This window comes from Podarcis liolepis (genome assembly GCF_965112155.1).
Source record: "Podarcis liolepis genome assembly, chromosome: 10".
NCBI classification, from domain to species: Eukaryota; Metazoa; Chordata; class Lepidosauria; order Squamata; family Lacertidae; genus Podarcis; species Podarcis liolepis.
Window position 1 is genome coordinate 54,894,297 of NC_139562.1, and position 26,192 is coordinate 54,920,488.

The 26,192-nt window shown below is 40.1% G+C and overlaps 1 protein-coding gene across 14 annotated transcripts in view; it reads right to left on the reverse strand.

The window, feature by feature from the left end:
- Window positions 1-2,022: 2,022 nt before the first annotated feature.
- ANKRD26 (ankyrin repeat domain containing 26) overlaps window positions 2,023-26,192 on the reverse strand; it is a 60,475-nt gene continuing 36,305 nt past the window's right edge. For 10 of the 14 annotated variants that reach the window (XM_083463206.1, XM_083463205.1, XM_083463211.1 and 7 more), the window contains 13 exons: window positions 24,379-25,335; window positions 23,604-23,756; window positions 21,823-21,977; window positions 21,519-21,612; window positions 20,892-20,969; window positions 19,301-19,435; window positions 17,474-17,586; window positions 15,663-15,804; window positions 15,096-15,344; window positions 14,646-14,881; window positions 12,858-13,104; window positions 9,467-9,512; window positions 2,023-3,142 (listed from right to left, as the gene is read on the reverse strand). In XM_083463206.1, coding sequence (XP_083319332.1) covers window positions 3,009-3,142; window positions 9,467-9,512; window positions 12,858-13,104; window positions 14,646-14,881; window positions 15,096-15,344; window positions 15,663-15,804; window positions 17,474-17,586; window positions 19,301-19,435; window positions 20,892-20,969; window positions 21,519-21,612; window positions 21,823-21,977; window positions 23,604-23,756; window positions 24,379-25,335 — 2,739 coding nt within the window. In that variant the 3' untranslated portion in view covers window positions 2,023-3,008. Of the gene's footprint in view, window positions 3,143-6,848; window positions 7,018-9,466; window positions 9,513-10,658; window positions 10,717-12,857; window positions 13,105-14,446; window positions 14,882-15,095; window positions 15,345-15,662; window positions 15,805-17,473; window positions 17,587-19,300; window positions 19,436-20,891; window positions 20,970-21,518; window positions 21,613-21,822; window positions 21,978-23,603; window positions 23,757-24,378; window positions 25,336-26,192 lie in introns of those variants that run through there. The other 4 variants (XR_014516569.1, XR_014516570.1, XM_083463212.1 and 1 more) reach the window with 4 other exon arrangements.

Consider the following 26,192-nt stretch of genomic DNA (forward strand, 5'->3'; position numbering starts at 1 on the left):
GGGATAAATAGAATACTCCTGGGGACTGCTTGTCAGACAGCTTTTGTTTCTAGGAGAAGCAAATTGTGTTCAAAGGCTGCTACCTTCTTCAGATTGTCTCTCTCGTTTTAAGGGTGTTTATTACAGCTGCATTAATTCCAAATTGGCCATTAGCATTCTACCGCATGATTGTTCCAGCATCGCACAAAGTACATGACACAGAATGCCAGAATGTTCTGCAGCAGACGTATGTGCTTATAGTCACATCCTAGTAGTAGAGTGTGGCTTTGACACTAGTGGCAACTGAAATATTTAAAAAGCCCAAAGGATAACTGATGGTGGTGTGGTCATTCAGGGAATTTCAATTCCCTGTTGACCCTCATTTTAGAGAATAGTTGATGTGAAATCAGTGAGTAGCATTAGTGAGCAAGAAATACACTTAGGAAAGTTAAGTTATTGTGGGGAAAGAAGTCATTTTCATGTTGCAACTACTGAATCATGGCACTGTCTTGCTCTTTCCAAAAATGCTCCCTGCCTCAAGCACAATCTCTCTTGCTGCAGAGGAACAGCACAACTTCCTCAGGGGGCTGTGAGCCTCAAAAAACCTTCCTCATCCTGGTGCAGTGATTAAATATGTAGCTTAGTTCTCTGCCTAGGCTTTTTTTGGACACACGAGGATATATTTTTAGCAGCACAGAAGTGAATTCAGAACAAGATTCCCAGCTGGAAAAAGGCACTGGATTTTTCAGAAATTCAGTTGCTTTCAGTCTTGTCCTCAGCATGCATTTACAACAAATATAGCTAAGCGCAAAAGATATGAAGACTAATTTAGGAATTATCTTGACCCATCTGATTTCCATTCAGTAAAGTCTTATAATTGAAACATTTCTTCTTTTTATAGGAGGGTAGATCTATCAAAAGCAAATAGCCAAAGTGGTTTGATCTCATTGGGGGTCTGAGCTTACGTAAGGACTAGATGGGTTTTAAAAGGGGTGAATTGCACCGAGTTGTTCAGTGGAACCAGATTTAGGAAGCTTTGTTCCTACACAGAAAGCTCTACTAAAATCTACTGACAGATAGAAGCTGGTTTCCAAAGAACTATCCATCTATATTTTATCCTTTGGTTAAGCCTACACCAATAGCAATTAACCAAAATTAGTATGACTGATACAATGAGAAACTTATCACCAAGTAAAACATCAGGAAGTTGTCAGCATAAATATAAATATATTAGGAAGTTGTCAGCATAAATGAATTTTATGTGCTGTTTGTGCAAACTTTTCCTTTTAATTTTTCATTGTTTGCCTTCTGAATACCTGAATATATCAAGAAATCAGATTTACTTATTTACGGAAACTCCAAATTCTTTGCTGATAGACAACAGATTTATAGTCCACCACTGTATGTACACAGAGCAGCACAAACTATCGGGACATGCCCATTTTCAGTTTATTGTGCTAAGGACAAACTTTTCAAAATAAACTCTCAACACAATATAACATTAAGAAGTGGCAGGCAGTCCTATGTAGGTTTACGTCCCACTAAATTTACAGACTGAATTCATCAATGCTTTGTTTTTGAGTGGCCACTTCTGCACTCTTCCCCACCTTGGGAAGTAAATGGTGTTTTGCAAAAAGAAAAAGAAAATATCAGTTACAGGAAAGCAGCCCCCTCTCCACTTGTAGAGATAATCCCCACATATGAATATGTTCTAAAAATTTAAAGGTCTTTCTTGTATGCATTGAATATAGCACATGGATCAACAGTTGGTTCCCTAGCTGGTTCCTCTCACCAATCTTAAGATGTCCAACCAGTCTGTGATACTTAAGCTGTCTTGCCGTTTGTGTGACAAAACTTTCATCAGGCAAGAGTGCCAACTACTCGTTTTCCATATAAAATATCTGTTACCATCAGATGATATCTATGTAGTGAGAGAGAAATAGGACAATAAATTACATTTATTTAACAGCATCAAGCTTGGGAAATGGTAAGAAAATTGGAGGTAGATGTCACTACTACCTGATGGAATAAAGTATCAGGAACTCCGTATAGACCAGTTTTTATTCAATTAAAAACTTCAGTGCATTTTATGTACCATTTAAAAATACAAATAACAAGTCTGTTGGCACTTCTGTCAGTACAGTGGTACCTCGGGTTACATACGCTTCAGGTTAAATACGCTTCAGGTTACAGACTCTGCTAACCCAGAAATAGTGCTTCAGGTTAAGAACTTTGCTTCAGGATGAGAACAGAAATCGTGCTCTGGTGGCGGCAGCAGCAGGAGGCCCCATTAGCTAAAGTGGTGCTTCAGGTTAAGAACAGTTTAAGGTTAAGTACGGACCTCTGGAACGAATTAAGTACTTAACCCGAGGTACCACTGTTTAGCATTTAAATACTGCAGTAAAGCCACTACAGTCATACCTTGGGTTACAGACGCTCCAGGTTGCGTTTTTTCGGGTTATGGACGCGCCCGCAGACACGGCGCTGTGGGTTGCGAATGCTGCGGGTTGCGAACGTGCCTCCTGAATGGATCACGTTTGCAACCCGAGCGTCCACTGTATTGTTGAATCTCTTATGGCAGTCCTAAGCTGTGCAAAATCACTAGTGACAAAAGTAGTAAATGTACAGACTGCAGGAAAAGGTACACAGGAAATGTTTCAGACCAGCATTTTAACTGTTACCCAACGACAGACAAATCCTGCACAACATTTCAAGTAGCAAATTACGCTAAACGTGTCAAGAAATACTTTGGTTTTAAATATACAGGACAAGGGGACATGGACAGTTCTGTAAAACATCTCTAGGCTAGTGTGTGTTTTTGCTAATAATAATAATAATAATAACAATACAGCTTTCATAACAAATGAAAGAAGGAAGCATATGGCTGTACAGCTATACAACATTTTTCCAGACAAGTGCAAAATGCCTGAAATATTTATAATTTATAATATACTTCAAACTACAAAAATTACATTTTGTTTATTTAATATTATAAAGCATCTTCATTCTACAAGCTCATCAGAATTTACTCAAATCATATAGTTTTTCTTTAAAACATCGAGATACTCCTTTCTGGCCTTGGACACGTCATCTTGTTTTGATGATTCATCAATTGATCCTATAGGGGAGACTCTAACAGGTCCGGTATCAAGTTCAACTGTAGCTGAAAAACAAGAAAGGCTTATGGTTTCCTACTAATTTCAAAAACGGCATTAATCTATCATTAGGGTGGCTAAAAAATAATAATTCAGTGGATGACTGTTTCTCAGAACAAATGCTGAAACTATTGGAAAACAGTGCTTATTTTGCTACTGAACAATGAAATGCAGGTATGATATGATCTTGCTCCACTTAGATTGCTACTATATGTTAGCTTCAAAGAAAATGTCATATTGGAGCCTTAAGTGCAAATTGCAGTGTGATCAGACAACCATAGATCAGACAATTCAGTGATGTAATTTTTCTGGAGGATTTAAAATCTAATAGTTTTCTGCACTGTAAATAGACAAGTCTGATTTTGCGTGTTCATCTGTATTTAGTACAAAAGAAGTATATGCATGTTAATTTTACAAGCATCACAAACATTTTTTTCAAACACCCCAAAATAGTTGAAATGAAATATTGTATGCGGAAAAAAGGAAGATTAAAAGTGCACTGGCTCTGATTTAAATGTTACACTGAAACCAATTCAAGACTTTACCTTGAAATTATTTTTACTGGAATACTTGGAAATATTTCAAAGCATGTAATGTTGGGTGTTTTTGTTTTTTTTAAAGTAACTGAAAATAGTTATTAGTTTTAGTATGCCTGAAATCTGTGAGGCTTAGTCCCATGCAAGTAGTGTTAGGACTGAAACAAATGGAAAGTTTTCTGGACCACTTCACTAAAAGCTAAAGTAAAGGGACCCCTGACCATTAGGTCCAGTCGTGACAGACTCTGGGGATGCGGTGCTCATCTTGCTTTGTTGGCTGAGGGAGCCGGCGCACAGCTTCTGGGTCATGTGGCCAGCATGACTAAGCCACTTCTGGTGACCCAGAGCAGCGCACGGAAACCTATTTCCATGGTACCCATTTATCTACTTGCACTCTGACGCGCTTTCAAACTGCTAGGTTGGCAGGAGCTGGGACCGAGCAACGGGAGCTCACTCTGTCACGGGGATTCGAACCACTGACCTTCTGATCAGCAAGTCCTAGGCTCTGTGGTTTAACCCACAGCGCCACCCGCGTCCCTCCACTTCACTAAAGCTATCACAAAATTTGCTCAGTAGTGTGACAGTGTGTTGCTACAAGACTGAACCTGAACTTGTATTACTAGATACTGAAGGCTCATCCACATAGCAGTGGATCTGAACCTGCTTTGTCTTCTACCCCCTCTCTTTTTTTGCAGTGTCCACATGACATCCTCTTATTCCAAGTAGCAACATGTATGTTCCCCCAGATCTTCCCAATCTGCAGATAATCCAATAAAGGAAGGGGGGGGGGAGATCATGTTATCCAAGTGCAGTTGCAATGAAGCTCATTGTATGGGAGGGATTCTTTTCATGTGCGCTGACATTTTGCTGGGTGCTTATCACCAAACCCAACTTCCATTCTGCTTCCATCAGCACAAAGGAAAGGATGCAGCCTGCCCTTTCCCACTGGTTGTCAGTACCGGCATGTTTGCGGCATTTTTATTTTCAAAACACCTCTTTTGTACAGAAATGCTCTTGTGCAAAACAGCTATAACAGTAACATTTGCCCTTGCAGCTACAGGGGACGGGAAATGAAAAGGGGATAAAAGGAAGTGGCAGCTTTTCACAGGAGTGACTTCAAATCCTTGTCTGGCTAGAAGCAACACAAAGGTTTAAAAAATTACTGACTGCTCTTTTGTGCAAACCTGGTATATTGGGGGGGGGGATGTCATTTTTTAAAAAATGTATACATGCACAGCTAAACAAATGTTTGCACTTATGTCCACAACAGACCTCAAAAACATATGGTAGGTTGGGAATTGCATTACATGAGCTATAGTTTCCAATCCAAGGAGACAGCTTTAACCTTCCAGATCTGCTATTATACCACAGAGATCTTTGTTTTGCAGTGTAGAAGAAGAAGAAGAGTTTGGATTTGATATCCCGCCTTTCACTCCCCTTCAGGAGTCTCAAAGCGGCCAACATTCTCCTTTCCCTTCCTCCCCCACAACAAACACTCTGTGAGGTGAGTGGGGTTGAGAGACTTCAGAGAAGTGTGACCAGCCCAAGGTCACCCAGCAGCTGCATGTGGAGGAGCGGAGACGCAAACCCGGTTCCCCAGATTACAAGACTACCGCTCTTAACCACTACACCACACTGGCTCTCATGAATAGCAGCCAGAAACCTCGTAACAAGCTGATCTAGCAACTTAATTCTGATACTAGGATATCCCTTTCAGGTTCGCTCTCAGATCCGATCCATGCTAAACAGGGTATCCATTAGGGATGCTTATTAGCACCAACATCGTTTAACATTTACTCATGATTTGAGTAACAATGATAATTATGTACCCCCTTATACAGTGGTACCTTGGGTTACATACGCTTCAGGTTACATACGCTTCAGGTTACAGACTCCGCTAACCCAGAAATAGTATCTCGGGTTAAGAACTTTGCTTTAGGATGAGAACAGAAATTGTGCGGTGGCACGGCAGCAGCGGGAGGCCCCATTAGCTAAAGTGGTGTTTCAGGTTAAGAACAGTTTCAGGTTAAGAACGGACCTCCAGAACAAATTAAGTACTTAACCTGAGGTACCACTGTACTGGGAACCAAGAAAGTTACAGTACTTATGTATGCTAATTTCCCAATTTTATTGTCTCAGGCACAAGAAGAGTTAATAAATCTTTTAATCAACTGGCAGTGCAAGAAAAACTAAAAGTTTTGGTTTTTGCCAATAGGTTTAAAAAACACAAGTGGCAAATTGATGGGCACCCCAATGAGTGGGCGAAATCCTTTAAATATATAGATTTATGCTTTTCTTCAACTGGAAGTTGGAATAAACACTTCTCATATGCAAATACTGGTTATTAATGCAGTGAACTCTTTATCAAGGTTCTAATGGTGTAAGGGAGCTAGAGATATTCCCCCAGCCCTCAAAAATTATGAAGCCAAAGTCACCTCACAAATCTGTTATGGCACACAAATATGGGGATCTCTTAAAAAAACTGAACCTGGAAATACCCCAAAATAAATATCCTTGTGTTACTTTTGAGCTCCCCAAAGCAACTGAGACTTCTGTTCTCCATTTGGAAGCTGGTCTTCGTTCAGTGAAGGTCGCATTGCATATCCATGCCCTTAGATATTGACCAGATTTTAAAAGGCGATAGGGCCCATTTTAGTACTTTCTGCATTCAGGCAGACATTGAATCTTAACAATAGAGCAATTCCATCTTGGAATCAGGAAATACTACAAGTTATTGAAATGCATGGCTTCTCTTTGGACACTCTTGGTTTGTTAAGACTTTGAGATGGCATCATGCCACATGAAATCTCTTATTGTAAAACATATTTGTGCTGATCACACTTCTGCCTGTCTGTCCAAATGTACCCCTTGGTATGTCAAATAAGAGAGTAGTTATGGTAAGTGTTCCTAGATTTTGCTCATTTTCCATTTATAGGGGCATCAGAAAATACAATGCAGCCAAGACAGAGCTAGTGTTTCATGCACCTGCCATTCATTACATTGGCATGCCCGACGTCTTGCGCATATTTTTAAATAACAGCAGCATGGCTGTCCAGCAGTGGAAGAAGACCTCAAAGTAGCTAAATTTGAGACCCTGGTATATGTTTGGAATATTGCCATCGCCAAGAAATTTTACACACCAGTTAAGGGTGATAAGAAGATTAGACTCTCTGGAATCTTTCTGTGTGGTATTGAAGTTTTATTACATTTGCTAACTGAGCAGATTTTTTACATCCTCCAACACCTATGTATCTTCAAATATGGACCTTGGTATAAGATGCACAAAGTGGGGATAACATTCGGTCCTTCATAAAAATTTGATTGATCGTATAAACCGGTAAGTCAATCTGCAGAAAGCAATAAGAAGAGACATGACTACATTGACCGTTAAAAGTAGCATAAAGTGCTAAGATTGATAAAATCTACTGCTAGATCTATTCTACTTTGCATGTGTGTGGCTTGTGACTTTGTATTTGAATAAAATGTTGAATTTTTAAAAAAGCTCAATGGTGCCATGAAAGTAAAAAAAAAGGGAAAGGGAATCACTCCTCCTGGCACAGTTCTGCAGAGAGCTTTAGTAAAACAGTGAGGCATTTCATTGCTTTGCAAACACCTCCAACTTGAAGGGCCTGCCCCTTGCTCCCCACCCCCATCTCAGAGCCTAAGCACAGGGGAAACCATGGCTTTAAGTCTAAAGCAAAAAAGGAAACTCTAGTGCTCAGATAATCTACTTTAGTTGGGTTTGTGCTCCTCTTCTGAATTTAAGTAACAAAACAATGAGGTCTTAAAGGGAACAGAAGAACAGGGAAGCGATGAAAGAACAATAGCTGCAGCTGGATGATCAGTAACAAGGGAGTGAACAAAATGACGATGATCTAGATTAACCCTGTAGTCTGGAAGCAGCCAGGATTGATAAATGGCTGCACAACTTGGCAGACCAAGTTCAGATCCTACCTCACCACTGGATGTAGGCAGGGTCTTGGGCATGACCTTGAGTTGGATTCATACCAAGTAAGACTTCTGTTAGTTCCACAGATTTCAGAAGGGATCAGGTAGTTATGACTACCTTCTGTGGATTTCAAGGGACTAAATTCCTATTGGGGGGGACATTCATCTTTGTAGCTGCGGGTGACATCCAATAATGTCTACCTGCTAGCACAGTGGAAATCTGTCCAATGGGGCTTTCCCTCCCCCCTCCACATGCACCCACAAAATCTGCACAGAAGAGTCCTCCTATGCTCCTGAGAAGATGCTGGGAGCATTGGGTGCTGCTGGGGGAGCAGAGGAAGTGGAAGTTTTATTACTGGCACAATGTTGGAACTCCCCAGTGATTCTACTTTTGTCCCCATCTTGCTCCTTGCTGAGTTCTATAAGGACAACACTGAGACTAAGGGGGAAGAATCTGGTGGACAGTTCTGTCCTTGGACTGGTTGTAAGTAAGAAGGGAAGCAGGTGGGGGCTAGCTGAGGGCCAACGGAGGTTAGGAGGGCAGTGCTCTGCTTCCCCACTGTTGGAACTTACTGGTTAGCAACAAATTTCTTTCATTTCACAAATCCATTTTGAAGCAGTTTTCCAAGAAAAAGTGAGATTCTTTAATGTTAGAACACTCTTACTGAATTAAAAACAAAACCAAGCATATAATCATTTAGCCCTAGATTGTATACAAAAAGGTAAAGGGACCCCTGACCATTAGGTCCAGTCGTGGCCGACTCTGGGGTTGTGGCGCTCATCTCACTTTATTGGCCGAGGGAGCCGGCGTACAGCTTCCGGGTCATGTGGCCAGCATGACTAAGCCGCTTCTGGCAAACCAGAGCAGCGCACAGAAACGCAGTTTACCTTCCCGCTGGTACCTATTTATCTACTTGCGGGGATTCGAACCGCCAACCTTCTGATCGGCAAGTCCTAGGCTCTGTGGTTTAACCCACAGCGCCACTGTATACTTCTTAGTTATTTGTATAGTCCTTTACACCGTTATGGTGTTCATCCATACAATAAGCCCATGGCATACCTTAATATGGTTGTTAGTCTCTTATGGAAAAGAAAGCAAGGCTATTATTATTACATTAAATGAACACTTTGTATTGAGCATTTGCTTAAATATATTGATCTGTGAAAATCCTTCATTTAAAAAAATGGTGCAAGCCAACGTGAATGGATACTTTGATTTAAGCTAGGTTTTCAATCACATTGTTTAAACTGTACATATAGAGTCACAGAATTGTAGTTGGAAGAGACCATGAGGGTCATCTAGTCCAACCCCCTACAATGCAAGAAACTTTTGCCTAACATGCAGATTGAACCCACAACTCTGAGGTTCAGTCTCTCATACTCCACCAAGAAAGCTATCTATGACTATGTATAAAACCATGTGTGGCTTTATTACTGAAGACAAACAAACTCATCAATGGAGAACTGGCAATACATGTCATGAAAAAAATAGTGAAAGCCCAGCCTTCTTGCACTTTATGCCACTAAAGCATTGCTGCTCATTAGAGGATCAGTACACCAATTCAGCTACTGAGAATCTTTGGTAAAAGAAAATTATAATGCACATTCTGAAACAGTCGTGATAAAGCCCAAAGGCAACTATCATGTACAATTTATACCAATTAAAATGTTCATGAAAAGAATCGTTCAGTGAGGTTTTATTATTTATTTATCTAATTTGGAAACTGCAAAAATAAAACAGTGTTTTGGCATATCACCTCTGAATACTATTACTGGTATCAGTTTGTAATGAATATTTCACAGCAGGATGAGTTTTTAAATTGCTAGCATGCTGTTTTGTTAACATACCTTGTTCTAGTTCCTTGGCGATAGTTTTTTCTAGTTCTGTCCGCATCTGAAATTACATTATGTGATATTTTAGTAGCTATAAAATTATAGATGCAAATGTACATTATTCATTATGAAATGTCAACATCAGAGCAACTTTCATGTTGGGTCAAATATTCCATCTCTTATTTTGATACCAATTTTCAGCTCCCTGTTTTCAGGTAGCCTCAATCAAATTATAGACAATTAACTTTTTATTTAAAAAACTTGGACTATTTGATAAAATGAGCAACTGAAGAGGTAATGTAACATCAGAAGTCAAGGATAGTTTGAAAGTGTGGATCATAAATATAAGATACTACCACAGTATATGCCAAGAAAAAAAGAGGAAGAAATGAGGTTTTTTGTTTTTTAAAAAAGATTTTAAAAAAATCTTTTCAGGGGAATTCTACATACAGCACATGTTCTAAGAAGCAGGTAATTTCAATCACTTTCAACATCCTTGGGTGAAAGTGGCAAAGGTAATTAAATTATTCTTTTTCTGATTAGTTACTTAAGCAAACTGAGTAAATTAAGAGCAATCACCCACAATCCCATGTCAAGGTTTTTAATGTAGGAAGACAGTACTCATTGTAGTTCACATGTTCTTTGAATTGTTCAGAGACTCACAGTGCAATCCTATGCATGTTTACTCAGAAGTAAGCCCTGCTATGTTTGATGGGTTTTACTTCCAGAATATTCGCATAGGATTAAATGTCTAAACTGGAGATCAGATCTACATGCTGTGTAGATGCCTACCATCTTCCCTACTTATTAGTACCCATTATATTAGATGGAATCTCCATTTTCAGGTGAATGCAAGGAAGTGTTGGTAAAACAAGGGCATTTCTAACTGAGAAGCCAAATCAGGAACTAATTGAGGCATATATGACTAAGGCTACAGTTTTCATTAATTATTTCTATTTTTCTTTTTCTTTGTTCTAAAAGGTAATGGAATAAGTATAATGTATTGAAATTATGCTATACATATTTTGGGGAAAAAATATAAATATTAAAAACCATCTGAGAAGTTTAAATATGTAGTGTAGCAGCAAATGCTTAGCTTCTTTTTAGCTAGTCTACTGCATAATTTTACATAATTTTAAACTAAAATGTCACTGAATTTTGTGCAGTACAAGGAATCACATGGCACTGAGCAATGCGGAGTACACACCTTGTTAAGTGTCTGGCTGTAGAGAAGAAAAGGAAGAAATAGACTTTTGATCAAGGAGCTGAAGAAGTAAAGAACAAGCCATAAGTGTATAGGTCTTGAAGGCAGAAAGGAAAATGACCAATTTGTAAGTGTGAGAAAAAGGGAAACTTTTACAATGAAAAAATTCTAATCTACTCTGGGGATGCAATCATATAGACTTACGGGGTAAGTCCCACTGAACTCAGTGTGCTTTACTTCTGAGTAAACATGCATAGCATCTGGCTGCAAGCCTGGAAACAGGGTTGGAGCCAGAGGAAATTAGGCATGTTTTAGTCTATTGAAAATCAATGACATGATACTCATGCCTAGCACTAAGGTGTGACTTCCTCTGGGTCCTGCCCTGAATTAGTAATTAGAAAGGCTGTGATCACAAATTCCCAGAGGAACAGCTATTCTGGCAAGGGTTTGTTCTGCATGCATTCTAGCCTTAACTGAATGGTCACTATTAGTACTTGTTGTATTGCATTTCTCACTGGGCTCCCTGCTTAGAATCCTTCTCCACCACCCATATGTATATATACCTGCAACAACTGAGGATTATATTTAATGCACCTCATGAAATTGACTCTAGTCCACAAAACCTTACACCATAACAAAAACTGTTAGCATTTAATAATAGCTGGTGCCCATTTGCACTGCTGGAATGGAAGACAGGGAAGGTAACAGCAGGAAAGGGTATACCATAGTCAATTCTAGTTCTCTCTAAGACATGGCATTACAGTAAACATCTTTTTCAAATGCATATATTTTCAATTTTTTAATGTTTCCTTTTTTGCAGGGTTTTAGGCAGAGGTTCTCTCCATTTTATGCATTTTTTCATAATTTCAATTTTACAATATCCTTGTGATGGAGGGATTAGAAACAAGCAAATGATTTTTGGGAGGAAGGAGAAAGAAGGCAAGGCTTAAAAGAAGGACAAAAGACATTACACTGAAAACAAGACTACGAAGGTGCTACTTAAGGTAGGCATTGCCATATTTTTCATTTTTCTCCCCCCCCCCCATGCCTTACAGCTTATCTTAGGGCTGGGGAACCTGTGACCCTTCAGATGTTATACTCCAAGTGTGTCAGCCCCGGCCCATGTGGACAATGGGCAGGAATGATGGGAATTGCGGTCCGGCAACAACTGAAGGGCCACAGCTTCTTTATCCCTGCTTTACTCTGATCAGTTTCAACTGGAGTCTGTTAAGACAGGAGCTTCCAAACTTTTCCCATTTGAAATTTGCTAAAGATCTTGGAAGACCACTTAAATATTTTTCTGCCTGTTGGAGCAAATTATACTGCGGTGTGCTAGAAGGTATATGAGTTTTAATTGTGTTTTAATTGTATTTTTACAGATATGCCACGGACTCCAGTTTGGGAACCCCTGATCTAGTATTAAATGCCAATGGCATCAGTGTAGATGATATTACCTCTAAGAGATGCTTTCTGTTGAACAAGAAGCATCATATTGCACCTACTTCTTGCCTTGGTAATGAACTAGGTGAGAGCCAACAAACTGAAGCTCGATCCAGGTAAGACAGAAGCACTGTTAATAGGTGGTTCCTTAGACCAGATGGCTGGGAGGTTTCCTGCTCTTGATGGAGTTACACTCCCTCTGAGGGGGAGGATATGTAGCTTGGGGGTTCACCTGGATCCTTTGCCGTCACTTGAGGCTGAGGTGGCCTCAGTGGCACAGAGTGCCTTTCATCAGCTTCAGCTGCTGGCCCAGCTGAGCTATCTGAACAGAAATAGCCTAACTTCTGTTGTCTATGCTCTGGTAACCTCTAGGTTAGATTACCGCAATGCATTATATGTGGGGCAAAACTTAATGGCCAGATTGCTCAGCAGAAAAAGACAGTTTGAGCATAACACCAATCCTGGCCTGACTGCACCAGTTGTCCATCAGCTTCTGGGCCCTACAGAAAGTGCTGGATTTGACCTATAAAGCCTTAAGTAGCTGAGGACTGAAAAACCTCAAGGACCACCTTGAACTGATCTCCACTCTACAGTCAGCATTTTATTTCTTGTCTTGCTAGTATCAGGAAAAGAACTAAAGAATGCCAATGTCTTTGTTTTAAATAGTGTTTGTTAAACAGAAATAACTGTTCATGTGAACATGATCTAAAGCTACAGCCTTACAGAAATGATAGCTTAAGAATGACATTCATGGTTACTCACCTTTGCTAGGTAAGCTTCCACTCTCATTTTTGAGGATGCTGTACTTCCCGTTGGGTTCATGAATGCACCTCCAAAGCCGGGAGATCTGCTTAATGCTAAGTTGCTGCCAAGACTCCCCACCTGAACTGTTTCCAAGACAGGACTTGAAGAATAGCTGCCACTCATAAAGCTGTTGGCAAGTAAAGACTTGCTTTTGTGGCGCTCATGTAAGAGCTTGGTGCTGGCTTCTGTTAATTTCTCATTAGCTCTGTGGAAATTTCAGATGCAAGTGAGAAGTTAAGCAACAGTTTGTCTTAAAAGAGTGGAAACATTTAACATTTGTAGCAGTGGGGTTCTAGATAAAGTGTTGTTTCCAGCCCATAACAGGAATGCTCCTGTTCAGGGCTAAAGCTAGCCTGGAAAAGGGCCCTTGTACTGCTATTCCAAAGGGACGTGGGTGGCGCTGTGGGTAAAAGCCTCAGCGCCTAGGACTTGCCGACTGCATGGTCGGCAGTTCGAATCCCTACGGCGGGGTGTGCTCCTGTCATTCGGTCCCAGCGCCTGCCAACCTAGCAGTTCGAAAGCACCCCCGGGTGCAAGGAGATAAATAGGTACCGGTTTATAGCAGGAAGGTAAACGGCGTTCCGTGTGCTGCGCTGGCTCGCCAGATGCAGCTTGTCACGCTGTCTGCGGACAGCGCTGGCTCCCGGCCTATAGAGTGAGATGAGCGCACAACCCTAGAGTCTGGCAAGACTGGCCCGTACGGGCAGGGGTACCTTTACCTTTACCTTTTTACTGCTATTCCAGATTCATGGGGCTAGTCAGTAGGGACACTCAGGAAAAAGTGCCACCCCTTTCTTCTCCATCCTGAAACTGTTCTCCACTGTGCTGGGTAGACTAAGGGCTGGGTACATGCCTGGCTGTCAGCCCCAAACATGATTGTGGGGAGGGGTGGTTTCTGAAGAAAAGGAAAGAGATGCCCCTTTTCTCCTCATTTAAAACCTCTCTATATAGCAAAGGGAGGATATTTCCTCCCATCACCTGCTAATGATAGGCCATCATGAACAATTGCATCCTTTTATGGGGGTGGGAAGGTTAATAAACATGCTTAGTTTTTAGGGTCACCCATTATTTTCTTTTAAATCTACAAATACATACTTGTTTTGCTAAACTGGGCAAATTCTCAAGTAAGCAGAAATCATTACCTTCTCTGGTTCTGTTTTCCTGCCCAGCTAATAAGCATGGGTCAATCAAGTGTGGTATTACAATGAATAAGCTGTGGCCCTTCCGGAAATAGCGGCTGGACTTGAACAGTTAGAAATATATTCTATAGTTCATCTCAGACCTGAGTACAGTGGTACCTCGGGTTAAGTACTTAATTCGTTCCGGAGGTCCGTTCTTAACCTGAAACTGTTCTTAACCTGAAGCACTACTTTAGCTAGTGGGGTCTCCTGCTGCTGGTGCGCTGCTGGAGCACAATTTCTGTTCTCATCCTGAAGCAAAGTTCTTAACCCGAGATGCTAGTTCTGGGTTAGCGGAGTCTGTAACCTGAAGCATATGTAACCCGAGGTACCACTGTACTACTGTGTAGGTTAGCTGGATGTACTTACTTATCTTTTTCTCTCTGCTGTATATGGGAGAGGATTTTGGGAGAGAGGTTGGTTCTGTCCCTTCATTTTAGTTCTTGAAAGGGAAATTCTATTAGGCTAAGAGAAAGCATTTTCTTTCCCATCCTAATGTATCCTTCTCCCTAAAGTTTCCCTGGCACAAGCCACAAGGAAGAGAATTGTCAGAAGACTTCTGAATTACCGATCCAATTTACTTCCCAAAGACTTTCTCATTTTTCGTTCTTCTGAGTACAGTGCTTTATATCTTTCCAATTCTGAATGCACTGATTCTCTTTGTAAGTTGTTGTCTTGCGGTCTGTTTCTCAGTATAGCCAGCTCACATTCTAGATCTTTTATTCTGTTCTCCAGCTGATTTCTCAAGGAAGCATAATTAGTAGCTCTCATCTGCTCCATTGTTTCTTGTGAAGCAGCCTGCGTCTGGGACACAAAGTGTCATAGTATTAATTTAGAAGATTTATATTGAGATAGCTGTCTTCATAACACCCATATTTTAAAGAAACCCAAAAGACAGACAAGAAGGATTAACAAGAGTGCTTACTGGCTGCCACATCACCTAGGTTCAGATATTTGATAAAAAGATTTAGCAAGTTATGTTGTCTATGAAATTACAACAAATGGTTGATACATTTACCTGCAAAAACAAATTGACTTGTTCCAGTTTTTGACTTATATCTTGCCTAGCTCTTTCTTCAATCTCTCTCTTGTACTGCTCAATTTGACTGAGGTCCATCATATTGTCCTGTATATGGCGTTTGAGATTAGTTATTTCTTCTTCTAGCTGCTGTTTGCTTCTCTCCAGTAATTTCATGGAAGACAACTGATCACGTAGTTCACAATTTGTAGATTCCACCTGAACACGTCTCGCTGACTCAACCTCCAACTGTTGAGAAAGTTCAGCAAGAACTCAAACAGGGAACTAAGACTTCTTCAAAATAAAATAAATCAAGAAAAGTTTACATAAGTTCACAAGAATAGTGCTGACATTTAACTCTGTAGCAATAAATGATATATTGAGGATTCGGTTACAGACCTAGGGAGACGTAGGTTGAGGAAACTGACTATGTGCTTTTAACAAGGAATGCATTATTGTTGAACAAATGGACTAAAACATTTGAAAATACTATTTAATACAATCACTTATGAAAAATGATTACTTTAGAAAATGTTTTAATTGTATTAAAGCAAGAGGGAAATATACCTTGGTTCTTAGGTTGCTAACTTCCATCTCAGCATTAGAGAATCTGTTCTTCATTTCTCCATGTATAGTAGTAAGAGATGAACTCTCTAGACTCTCATATTCTTTTATCTTCTTTTTAGCTGTTTTTAGAAACTTTTTAACTCTAAAGAGTAATATTATAGAAATCACATTAAACACTGATGAGAAAACCTGGATTATAGTTTAACTCAAATTGCTTAAAAAATTCAAGAGATCTTTCTCTCTCTTTCATTACTCCAGCAGAAACATAGTCTTCATGGCTGAATATACAAGAGAACTGAAAGTAGAATGGTTTGTTCCTTCCAAAGCATGTAGGCTCAATTTCAGTTCCAAAATTAGGCAAACTCAAATGGACTTACTGTATTTTTTGCACCATAACACTCACTTTTTTCCTCCTAAAAAGTAAGGGGAAATGTCTGTGCGTGTTATGGAGGGAATGCCTACGGGTGGCATGCCTACAGATTTTCCTCCTCTAAAAACTACGTGCGTGTTATGGTCGGGTGCGTGTTATAGAGCGAAAAATACAGTAGTTATTTCACAATATAGGTAACTGGACTACTTAGCAAATGTGCACATCCATTTGATGGACTGCACTGGTGAAGCAGGCAAGTCAGCCTTTGGTAATGACAACAGCACTGCCATAGAAGACATTATTTCTCCCTTTCCAGGTCCCTGTCTTCTGTAGTGCTGCCACTTTTACTTTCACTCACCCAGCCACAGGATCTTTGGTCACTGCTTACCCTGAGATACAATAACTATTTCATCCCTTGACACCACAGGGTCTTCATGTTGCACACACTGTGGGTCCATGCACAGTAAAGCAGTGGTGGGGGAGCAGACAGAAAACAAACACAAGGGGACATGTACTGGGATCAGTTTAGGCTACAACTGATTACAGATGAAACAGGTTTAGTGCAGGCACTGGCATGTATCTAATCAGCCTGTCTGCTGTTGGATGGACAAATGGTGAAAACTGCTTCTGGTGAATCCAGAAGCTGGCAGGGCCAGCACCCAAGTCAGTCATCTGGACAGGAAGTGCTGTCCTGCAAGGTCCCACCCCCAACCTGCTGTGACTAAGGATTCAGCGCAATGTCTCTTCTGCCCTCAAAGTTGTGACAACTGCAATGAGATATGCAAAACCCGCAGATTTAGACAATTTGCCTGCGGGACAAATTCCTCCCTGGCCCTAAAAAAATCAATGACTGACAACTATTCAGAGCAAGATCTGAAACTAGGGTAACCCTGGGCAACCCTGAAATTAAGGAGGGTGGGAGGGGAACTCCAGTAAAGACTGCAGGGGCAATTTTACCACTTACTTCTTGACTGCATTGCAATTGGTTAGACTAGATGACCCTCAGGATCCCTTCAACTCTACGATTCTATGATCTTTTATTCCCCCAAAGCAGACCGGTATTGGTGAAGTTTTCACCCAGAACTCCTCTGAGGCCCCACTCCCCAGAAGTACTGACTGGCTCTTGGGGTCTTGTGAGTTTCCGCTGGCCTCAGGCACAGCCATAAAAGGCAGAAAACTATACCTCCATTGCTCAGCAAGCTCACCTCGCTCCCACTTCCACACAACTGCTGCTCCCAATTAAACAGTGGAAAGATAATTCTTTACAGTTCAAGAGGGTGCAGGGCACTAAATGCAAAGTAAAATACTCAACAGAAGCAGGGCACTGCCTTTTAAATGAATGATTACTTTCAACAGGGTAATGTTAAAAGTATTTCTAACAGGATTTCTATAAAACCAAAGCATCCATTTATTATTAGCAGAACAATAGAAACTTCCTTACCCGCTGCATTCTTTTTGTAGTTCTATGTTTCTTTTCATTTCTTCTTCTAGCCGTGCTTCCACCGATTGCTTCAACTCCACTAACTTCCTCACTTTTTTCTTTTCATGCTCCAACTTCAAGAGAGTAAGCACAACATCTTTACACTAACACTGTTCGTTAACATTTAAGAAACACATCAATCTGGGCATGCAAGTGCCCTTCTGATCACAGAAAGAATGTTTTGCCTCCTGTGCTCAAGTGCTAACTGAGAAACAGAAAACAAAATGCAAAGATATTCCTCTGATTGGGAAAATTCCCATTTCCCCACAATCTCCAGAAGTTTGATTGCTAAGCAGACCATGTTCCTCTTTCTCAGAGGAAGACCCCCAGAGATAGGGAGAAGGTGTGGAGAGGCCACAAATACAGTTCCGGGTAAAAGCTACTTCTGAGACGTGTTCTGATGTTACGTTCCACCATCTGTCCCACTACCTGGTTTAGGCAGCTTCCTACTGGTAGGGAGGGAAGCATCAGAACTGGTTCCTAGAAGTCTTTGACAGGATGGACTAACCAAACTTTGATACTGTTGCTGTCTCTTGGCTTCACTTCAGCTTTCAGACCAAGTGGGATGAGAGGACCAAAAATTCCATCCACTTGCCTTAGGCAGTGGAACTGAAAGGACTGGGGGGACTGGTACCACTGGAAAGACTTCTGAAAGGAATGTTGATCATCCTTCTTTCAGGCCGTTTAAAACACCTTCTTCTTATCTTTAGATTCAACCAGCAAGTCCTGGAGAGCTGTGCCACCAAAGATCTTGCTACAGAACCTACCATAGCTAAATCTGAGTGAGAAGTGTTATCAACATCCAATGCAGCACCTGCTAAAAAGGCAACGGCCTGGAAAACATTCAGTATAGCTTTGCAGACTCTGGTGGGCTCTTGGGTGTATGCCAGACCCACCCACAGATGGACAGCAAACCTACACATTGAGAACTAGTGGAGGGATAGACCTGAAATACAGGCTTTTCAGGTCTATCCAGGCCTCACTGCTCAATTGCCAGCCAGAAAAAGTTAAAAAACTGTTCTCTGATGCTGGTTATATATATTTGTTTACTCATTGAGAGCTTTTACTTTGAGACTACCCCCCAAAGGAGGTGCCCATTTGAGGTTGGCTACAAAAAACAATATTTAGGTTTGTATTTTTTGTGAACTTACTTGCAATGATTCACAAAAAAATATAATGGGTGATTACAAGGATTCAAGCATATTTGTTAGGCGCCAGGCAAAAAAATTCCTTTTCCTCTAGGCTTTCGGCTAGTTAAACAATCTATGGCCTTTAAAACTTTTTTGGGAGTATTATTATTTTTAATTACAGTGGTGCCTCGCAAGATGAAATTAATTCGTTCCGTGAGTTTTTTCGTCTAGCGAATTTTTTGTCTTGTGAAGCACGGTGTCGGAAAAGTTTTGGAAAAGCTTCAAAAATCGCCAAAAACCTCAAAAAAGGCTACCACACCGCGTTCTATGAGTTGCTCCTCGAAGTCAAGTCGCAACTGTATTAAGGGTGTTAAGAAAAAGGAAACAAACTTGCAAAAAACGCAAGACGTTTTCGTCTTGCGAAGCAAGCCCATAGGGAAATTCGTCTTGCAAAGCAGCTCAAAAAACGCAAAACCCTTTCGTCTAGCGAGTTTTTCGTCTTGCGAGGCATTCGTCTTGCGGGGCACCACTGTATAATTGGATGACATTTAATAAATAACTAAATAAAATTACTTGGGAGGTACCTAATGTTTACTCTGAGTAACACAGAACACAGAACAGCTTGACACAGGCTTAACTGCATTCACACTGGACTCACCTGAGCCATTAGCTCTGTCTTTTCCTTCTCAAGCTCAGAAAGGCGAGCTTCAAGTTTTGATTTTGACTTTACTTCTTCTTCCCACATACTTTGAGTATCTTGTGCTGTTGCTGAAAATATGGTTTGCGTTTGGACCTATGGAGCAATCAGAATGTGTTTTGATGAAGAACTATCACAGAAAAAGCCATCCAGGCATTTATATAAAAATATAGACTCCATTAGGTTGTCACAGAGCCAACTACCAAGCCATAATTTGGCGATGGGGCAGTAACCACAGGCTTGCTTGCTCACTTCTTAATTTCCACACCCCCACCAGCCCTTGGTACATATACTCCTCCTCCAATGCTTTGCTACCATTTGCTACAATGCTTGAATTAGGCAAACTGTGGTTACCACTAATTGTAGTTTCCCTCAAAAACAGGTATTGAAATCCACTTAAACAATTGTATCAGTCCTTTTTGCATCACAACTGAGAAGAGTAATTTGCTACATACATTTTAAATATAAATTATTATTAAAATTATACATAAAAATTATATGTAATCATCATTATTATTTAATTATGATGATGATGGAGTAAGAAATAAAGTATTATTTTCAGCCTTATGAACCAAATTCTGTTTAATCTTCGGAATAAATATTTAAAGACTTGAGGTGATATTCAACAAAATCAAACACAGAGGACACCCATTAAAATCAATTGACTTGATACATTAATTTCAGTGGGCCTGCTTTGTGCGTGATTAAGGTTGGCTATCACCCTTTGCCTTCAATCTACCAGCTGAAAGCTAGTTTTATTATTCACCAGTGATTTCTGTCACATTTAAACTTTCCCTGTTTGAATTCTATGTAGAAGACACTGACTGCAACTTACAAACATTTAGCTTATGCCCATTGAGCTGTATGCACTTAGCAAAAAATATATATAATTTAAAAGGGGGTAGAAAGGGTGTTGGTGTCTGGGAAAAAAGACTTTGGCAATCCCACTTGCCTTTGAACCCAATGAATGTTGACTATATGCGATTTTGGCTTTACACGCTATCCCCGGAACATAACCCCCATGGAAGGTGAGTGTCACCTGAATAATCACTTTCCTTCTCCACATCCCCAGTTGAACATCTTTGAGCCCATGAAAGCACAACTTGGGCCAGCTATCAGTTGACTCCATCTGTGCCTTTAAAGCTTTCCCTTCTCAAGTGGGGAGGTAGTCCAGAAGAGGAAACCTGCCCTACTTGAGGAAGGACAGGTGTGCTCCTTTCCTTTCTTCTTCTAAGTGATTTCATACCTGACACATCTTTCTTTCTGTTTAGGGTTACTGTCTTTCTGCTTTCTTAAGATTTTGCTTTTTTAAGTTCTTTTAGAATCTCATGGTTCCCCCAAGCCTGCTGATATATCTTCCTCTTGTCTGTAAGTGGTGCCATTTTGAGTGTGCAAGGATCAACATTTATCCCTCACCTTGGGATAGTCACAAGGTACTCTGCATGCTAATTTTCATAATTTTAAAACAGAAAACCCCCCATATTTCACTTCTATCCTATGAGCATGTATACTCACAGACAAATCATCAGCACATTAGAAATCTTTACCGCACCTGTTGCTTTAGTTGCTCCTCTAAATTGACTTTTGCTCTTTGTAAACCATTTATCAATTCCTCAAGACGACTGTGAATCTATTTTTTCAAAAAAAGAAACCAAAAATTAAATTATTAAGCTAAACTGAAATAGTTCTCTCCAGATATCTTGAAGCTACTACATTCATTTCAATAACATTGAATTAACCTGATTAAAGTTTTTGAAGGTGACCTAAAATATTAACAGATATTTGAATGCTCTCATAACATTACTTTGCTCCTACATAATTTATAACAGATTACTGTTTGTGGAATGCTCTCCCCAGGAAGGCCCGCCTACCACCACCAATATATATATCTTTAGGTGCCAGGCAAAAGCTTTGCTCTATTACCAGGCCTTTGGCCTTTAACTATGTGGGGCCTTTTAGGACTTTTATAATGTATTTCTTTTCTACCTTGGTTTCAATGTATCTATGTGGAATTTTTCCTTTCTGTCCTTTTAAGTTGTTTTGGGTTGCTCTGGGCAAGATAAAGTGACAAATAAATTTAATTTATAATAATAATAATAAACTGACAGCTGCTGGAATCATCTAGAAACAATCTTCCTACCCATCACCCTCTCCTTTCCCAATCCTACTGATGACTTACAGAGACACTATTCTGCAGGTCCTTTTGAAGTATCTCAATTCGACCAGCTTGTTGAGCAGCTGTTGCTTCCAGTCTGGCATTTTCTATTTCAAGACTTAAAGGGAATAAATAAAAAAAAACCAAAGTCTCAAGACAACACATAATAAATATATATATATTCTATATACATTTGAGTGTAAGTTTCCACAGCAAATACAATTCAGTAAACAGTGCTATTTGATAACATTATCATTTGATACATAGCAGCTCTTCATTTCAACACATGCTTAAAATACAATGTCCACACAGTGGCAGTATATTTTACCTCTGTATATGGTCTTCTAATTGTTTTTTAGAATTAATTGTTCCTGTTAACTCTACCACCAGATCTTGTAATTTTTGTTCCTTGTCACTCAAAGTATTTTTAAATTCATGAATATGTCTTTCAGACTGAAGATGTTGCTCTTCTGACTCCTGCAACTGTAAAAACAAAGAAACCGCAACAGAACATGATTGGCTAAAGGGGCTTGGTAATATGATAATCATGTTTCCAGTTGACTATAGAACTAGAACAAAGTTGCTATGAAGTGAGAGAAAGAAGGTAATTTCGTCTCTGAAGCCACTAGCAGCAATTATTTATTAATTCTGCATGTCAGGTCTACCAAAGTCACTAAGTGGTGCCCCCAATCTCCAATTCTAACAGATATGCCAAGAGGATGCCAAGAGGATGCCCTTGGAAGCTCCAGGAGAACCAAGAGGTTTTATTTATTTATTTATTTATTTATTTATTTACGGCTATTAGCCCATAAAGTATGTACAAACATAAAAGCACAGAGGCATAAAGACCGATATATTCGGCACCGGAAGGTGAAAACCAAAAGGTGAACACCATGATGCAGGGGTGGGTCATTGAGCAGAGCCAGATAACAGCTTGGGGCCCGGATAGCTCCAAGGGACGGATCCCAGAAAAAGGAAAACTGAAGACGAGATCCGACATGCACTCTCTTCAAAACTGTCCGATTAGTTTTTGATGTTGTTGTTGTTTTTGTGTGTGAGATAACCGCATTCAGGAATCTCGCCACCTGCAGAGTTACAGAAGGATCTGTATCCTGCAAAAGTAGTGCGGCATGTGACTCAACAGGCCTGCCAACCAAGCGCAGTAAAGCAGGACCCAGGAATTTAGTCCTGGCTATGCTATGTAGGGGACAGTTGAACATTATATGTGGGAGAGAATCAACAGTTTTCCCGTCACACATGCATAGCGGAGACACCAAACCCTTGGAAAATCTGTGGCTCAGCAGGTTCGATGGAAGGACATTGAACCTTGCACGAATAAATGCAAGTCGGTGTGGTACAGATGAAAGAGATGACATGTACGATGGAAGGCCAAGTGGTGGGGTTATTCCGTGATACCTGGGGGAGCAGACACCCCCACCCCCGGCGAGGTTGTGTTGATTTTCAATGTCTGCTATCTTTGCTCAATAAGGCTTTTGGCTGAGCGTAAGTTCATCTTTAAGGAGTCCGCTGGAGAAATTCCGATGCTCAGAAGTTTGGCATGGATTTTTCCTACCCACGGATTGACAAAGTCGTCCCGCCAGAGGCACTGAACAAGGTAATGGTTGGGAAGCCTATGCCAGCTGGACAGCCAATAACCAAAGACTCGCTTCCAGATGACAGTCTCCAATGATGCAATCCTTAACTCCAGACGTATGGCTGCGTTGCTCACACACATGGGGAGTTTCAGGAGGCGACGGAGAAACTGATTCTGCAATGTCCCCAACGATGTTAAATTGGACCCTGGGGCCCAGAGCGGGGCGAACCAAGAGGTTTGCAGCTCCTCTATGTCTCCCCTGGCTATACAGATCAGCTTTAAAATACCTACACCAGATGGAATGAAATGAAATCTAGTCTCTTCATATCTATGGCACAACCCTTTTGAATCTCTATTTCAAGCGAGATTGGTTATATAAAGGTACAAACATTGTTGAAATTAAATCCATCTCCATTCATACATGCCACTATTCTGCCTCAAAACGAGGATTTTAAAAAGCGAATAATGGGCTGAAGACATATTAGTCAACATTTAATAAACTATTTTAATCATACCTTGAATTTCATCCTGTCTATCTCCTTTTGAAGATGTTGCTTATCCTCTTCTAGGTCAATACGATAACGTGTAGAAACTTCCAGTGAAGCTTCTGACATGGACTGTTTTTTAAGAGAATCTGCAAGTTCTTGTTTAAGTTGCCTTATTGTACCCTAAGAAAAGAAAAAGCGATTTAAATGATGCCTATAGATTGTAGAGAAATTTTTGCAGAATACCATCTGCAGTGTTTCCTAAAATCTCCAAAGTACCCCAAAGTGCTTCAGAGGATCCTTCTTCAGTTCAGGGTGATTCAGCAAGATCCTGCTTTGAAGCCAAGAAGCCCTGAATCTCTCTGAAATAGCCCCACTTTAGTTCTCAAGTCATGATTCATACAAAACTCTTGCACCTGGCAATAGATTTTCTTTCAGACTAAATACCAACTGAAATTTCGGACAGCGCATGCCGATTGCTTCTAGCTAGCACTCATTCCTATTTATTCCGAATGTAAAGATTTAAAAAGGGACTTCTCCAAGTGTTTTAAATACACAAACTGGTTGTAAATGCAGTTCCCCTTTGTAGTATATTCCACAGTATTATATGGTGTGCAATTTTAGCATCTGAGGATAAGGCTCATTCAGAAGACAATTGCAGAAAAATTCTCTATATCAAACCATAGTACTGCTAGGTGTAAATAGAGATTTGTTAATGCAATCACACTTTTGCTAGTGGCTAAGAGAATTGCATCACTTGTATTTTAATGTTTAGAGATGCACTGATTGAATATATCACACTTACCTCTCTATCTGCTTTTTCTGCTTCATATTTCAAGACTTCCTCCTTCAAATTATTGCATTTTGCAATTAATTCCTTATTTACCTCTTCCTTCATCTGCACTTGTTTTTCGGTATCAGCTCTGAGTTTATTGAAAATATCATTGAATCGATCTTGAACATCACTCACTACTTTTTCTTTGATAATACCCTTGTTTTGAAAATCTTCAAATTGCTGCCGGAGTAGAAGATTTTCACTCTGGAGCTGCGCTAATCGTTCCTGCATAGATTCCTGTTTTACCACATATTTGTTCATTTGCTCCTTGTCAACTTGCCGTGTATTCTCAAGTTCCTTCACTAGAGATTGTGCCTGATTTAAATCCCTTTGAACGCTTTCTAATTGCATGCTTTTTTCTCTAAGACTATGTGTTACCTGATGAAGTTCGTGTTCGAGACTATTAGCTTTACTTTCAGCTTTTCTTAATTGCTCAGACATGCCACTGTTTGTTTCTCGTAGATGACATAGATCATGGTTCAGTTTCTCTTTCAAGCGAAGCCATTCATCGCACTCTCGTTGCAGTGTTCGTTCAAGATCATTTTTCAATATCTGGCATCGTTCAAGTTCCTGAGCAGCAGAAGTCGAGCGGGAACGAACTGAGTCAAGTTCTCCCTCCAATCTTTCTTTATTTTCTTTAAAATGTTCTAATTTGGATGTTAGGATTGCAACTTCTGTTTTTGATAAATTTATTTGCCCATTGTACTGAAACATTGTTTGAGTCAAAGTTTCTTCATTTACTTTCAGCTCCTTTTTAAGTTCTTCTATTTTTTCTTTCAAAGCTTCATTTTCTTCCAAATATCTAGTTTCCTCTTCCTGGTGCTTGACCCTTATGTGTTCAAGCTCTAATCTTAACACCGTTAGTTCATCTTCGAGCACTCGATTTTTATTTAACAGTTCCTTTTCTTGGGCATGATTATCAGTCATCTGAATGATTTATAAACATAAGGTAAAGTTAATTAAGAAATCCTCCAAAATTCTTTTATTTTCCTCATTATTATCATGGATCTATATACTTATTTATTTGATTTATATACCACCCTTCATTTGAGGATCACAGGGCAGATTATAGGATAAAACCACAAAAAATAAATAGCATAATAACAAACAAAACAATACCCCCACCAGCTTTAAATAGCTAAAGGCTTGGGAGAAGAGGAATGTTTTTGCCTGGCACCTAAAGATATGTAATGATGGCACCAGGCAAGCCTCCCTGGGGAGGGCATTCCACAAATAGGAAGCCACAGGGCAGCTGACATCTTTGATATCTACCACCTGGAACAGACAGGAAGCATAGTTGTTGCCATGCAAGATGTAAAAGGGGCTGCAATTACTTTGAGAGAACTGGTGATAACAGCCACCTTCAAGAACAGCATATGGAAAGAAACATGGCTCCTCTTACAGGTCCATGTTTTCTTTCCTATGCAGTGCTTGTTAAAGAAAGAGGAAGAAGAAAGACTAAAATAATTTGGTGGAGTGCAAATTCCAGAAGCAGGCCATAATCTGATCTGCACATTGGTTCAGGAGAGACCACTCTGGAGTCTGAACCTCTTCGAATTGCTTCCCAATCCCCCAATTCCCATCACCTATTGTACACCTGGAAATACCTTGCGTACAGATATTAATCATGTTTAACTAAAGCTTATGCACAAACAATACAATCCACATGAAAGTGTGACAAATGAAGGACTTTAAACACACCAAGAAACCGTAACTAGAACACAGTGAGCCCTTTGACATACCGTTTTGGCCTGAATATAAGCCTACGTTTTCCCCAAATTCTG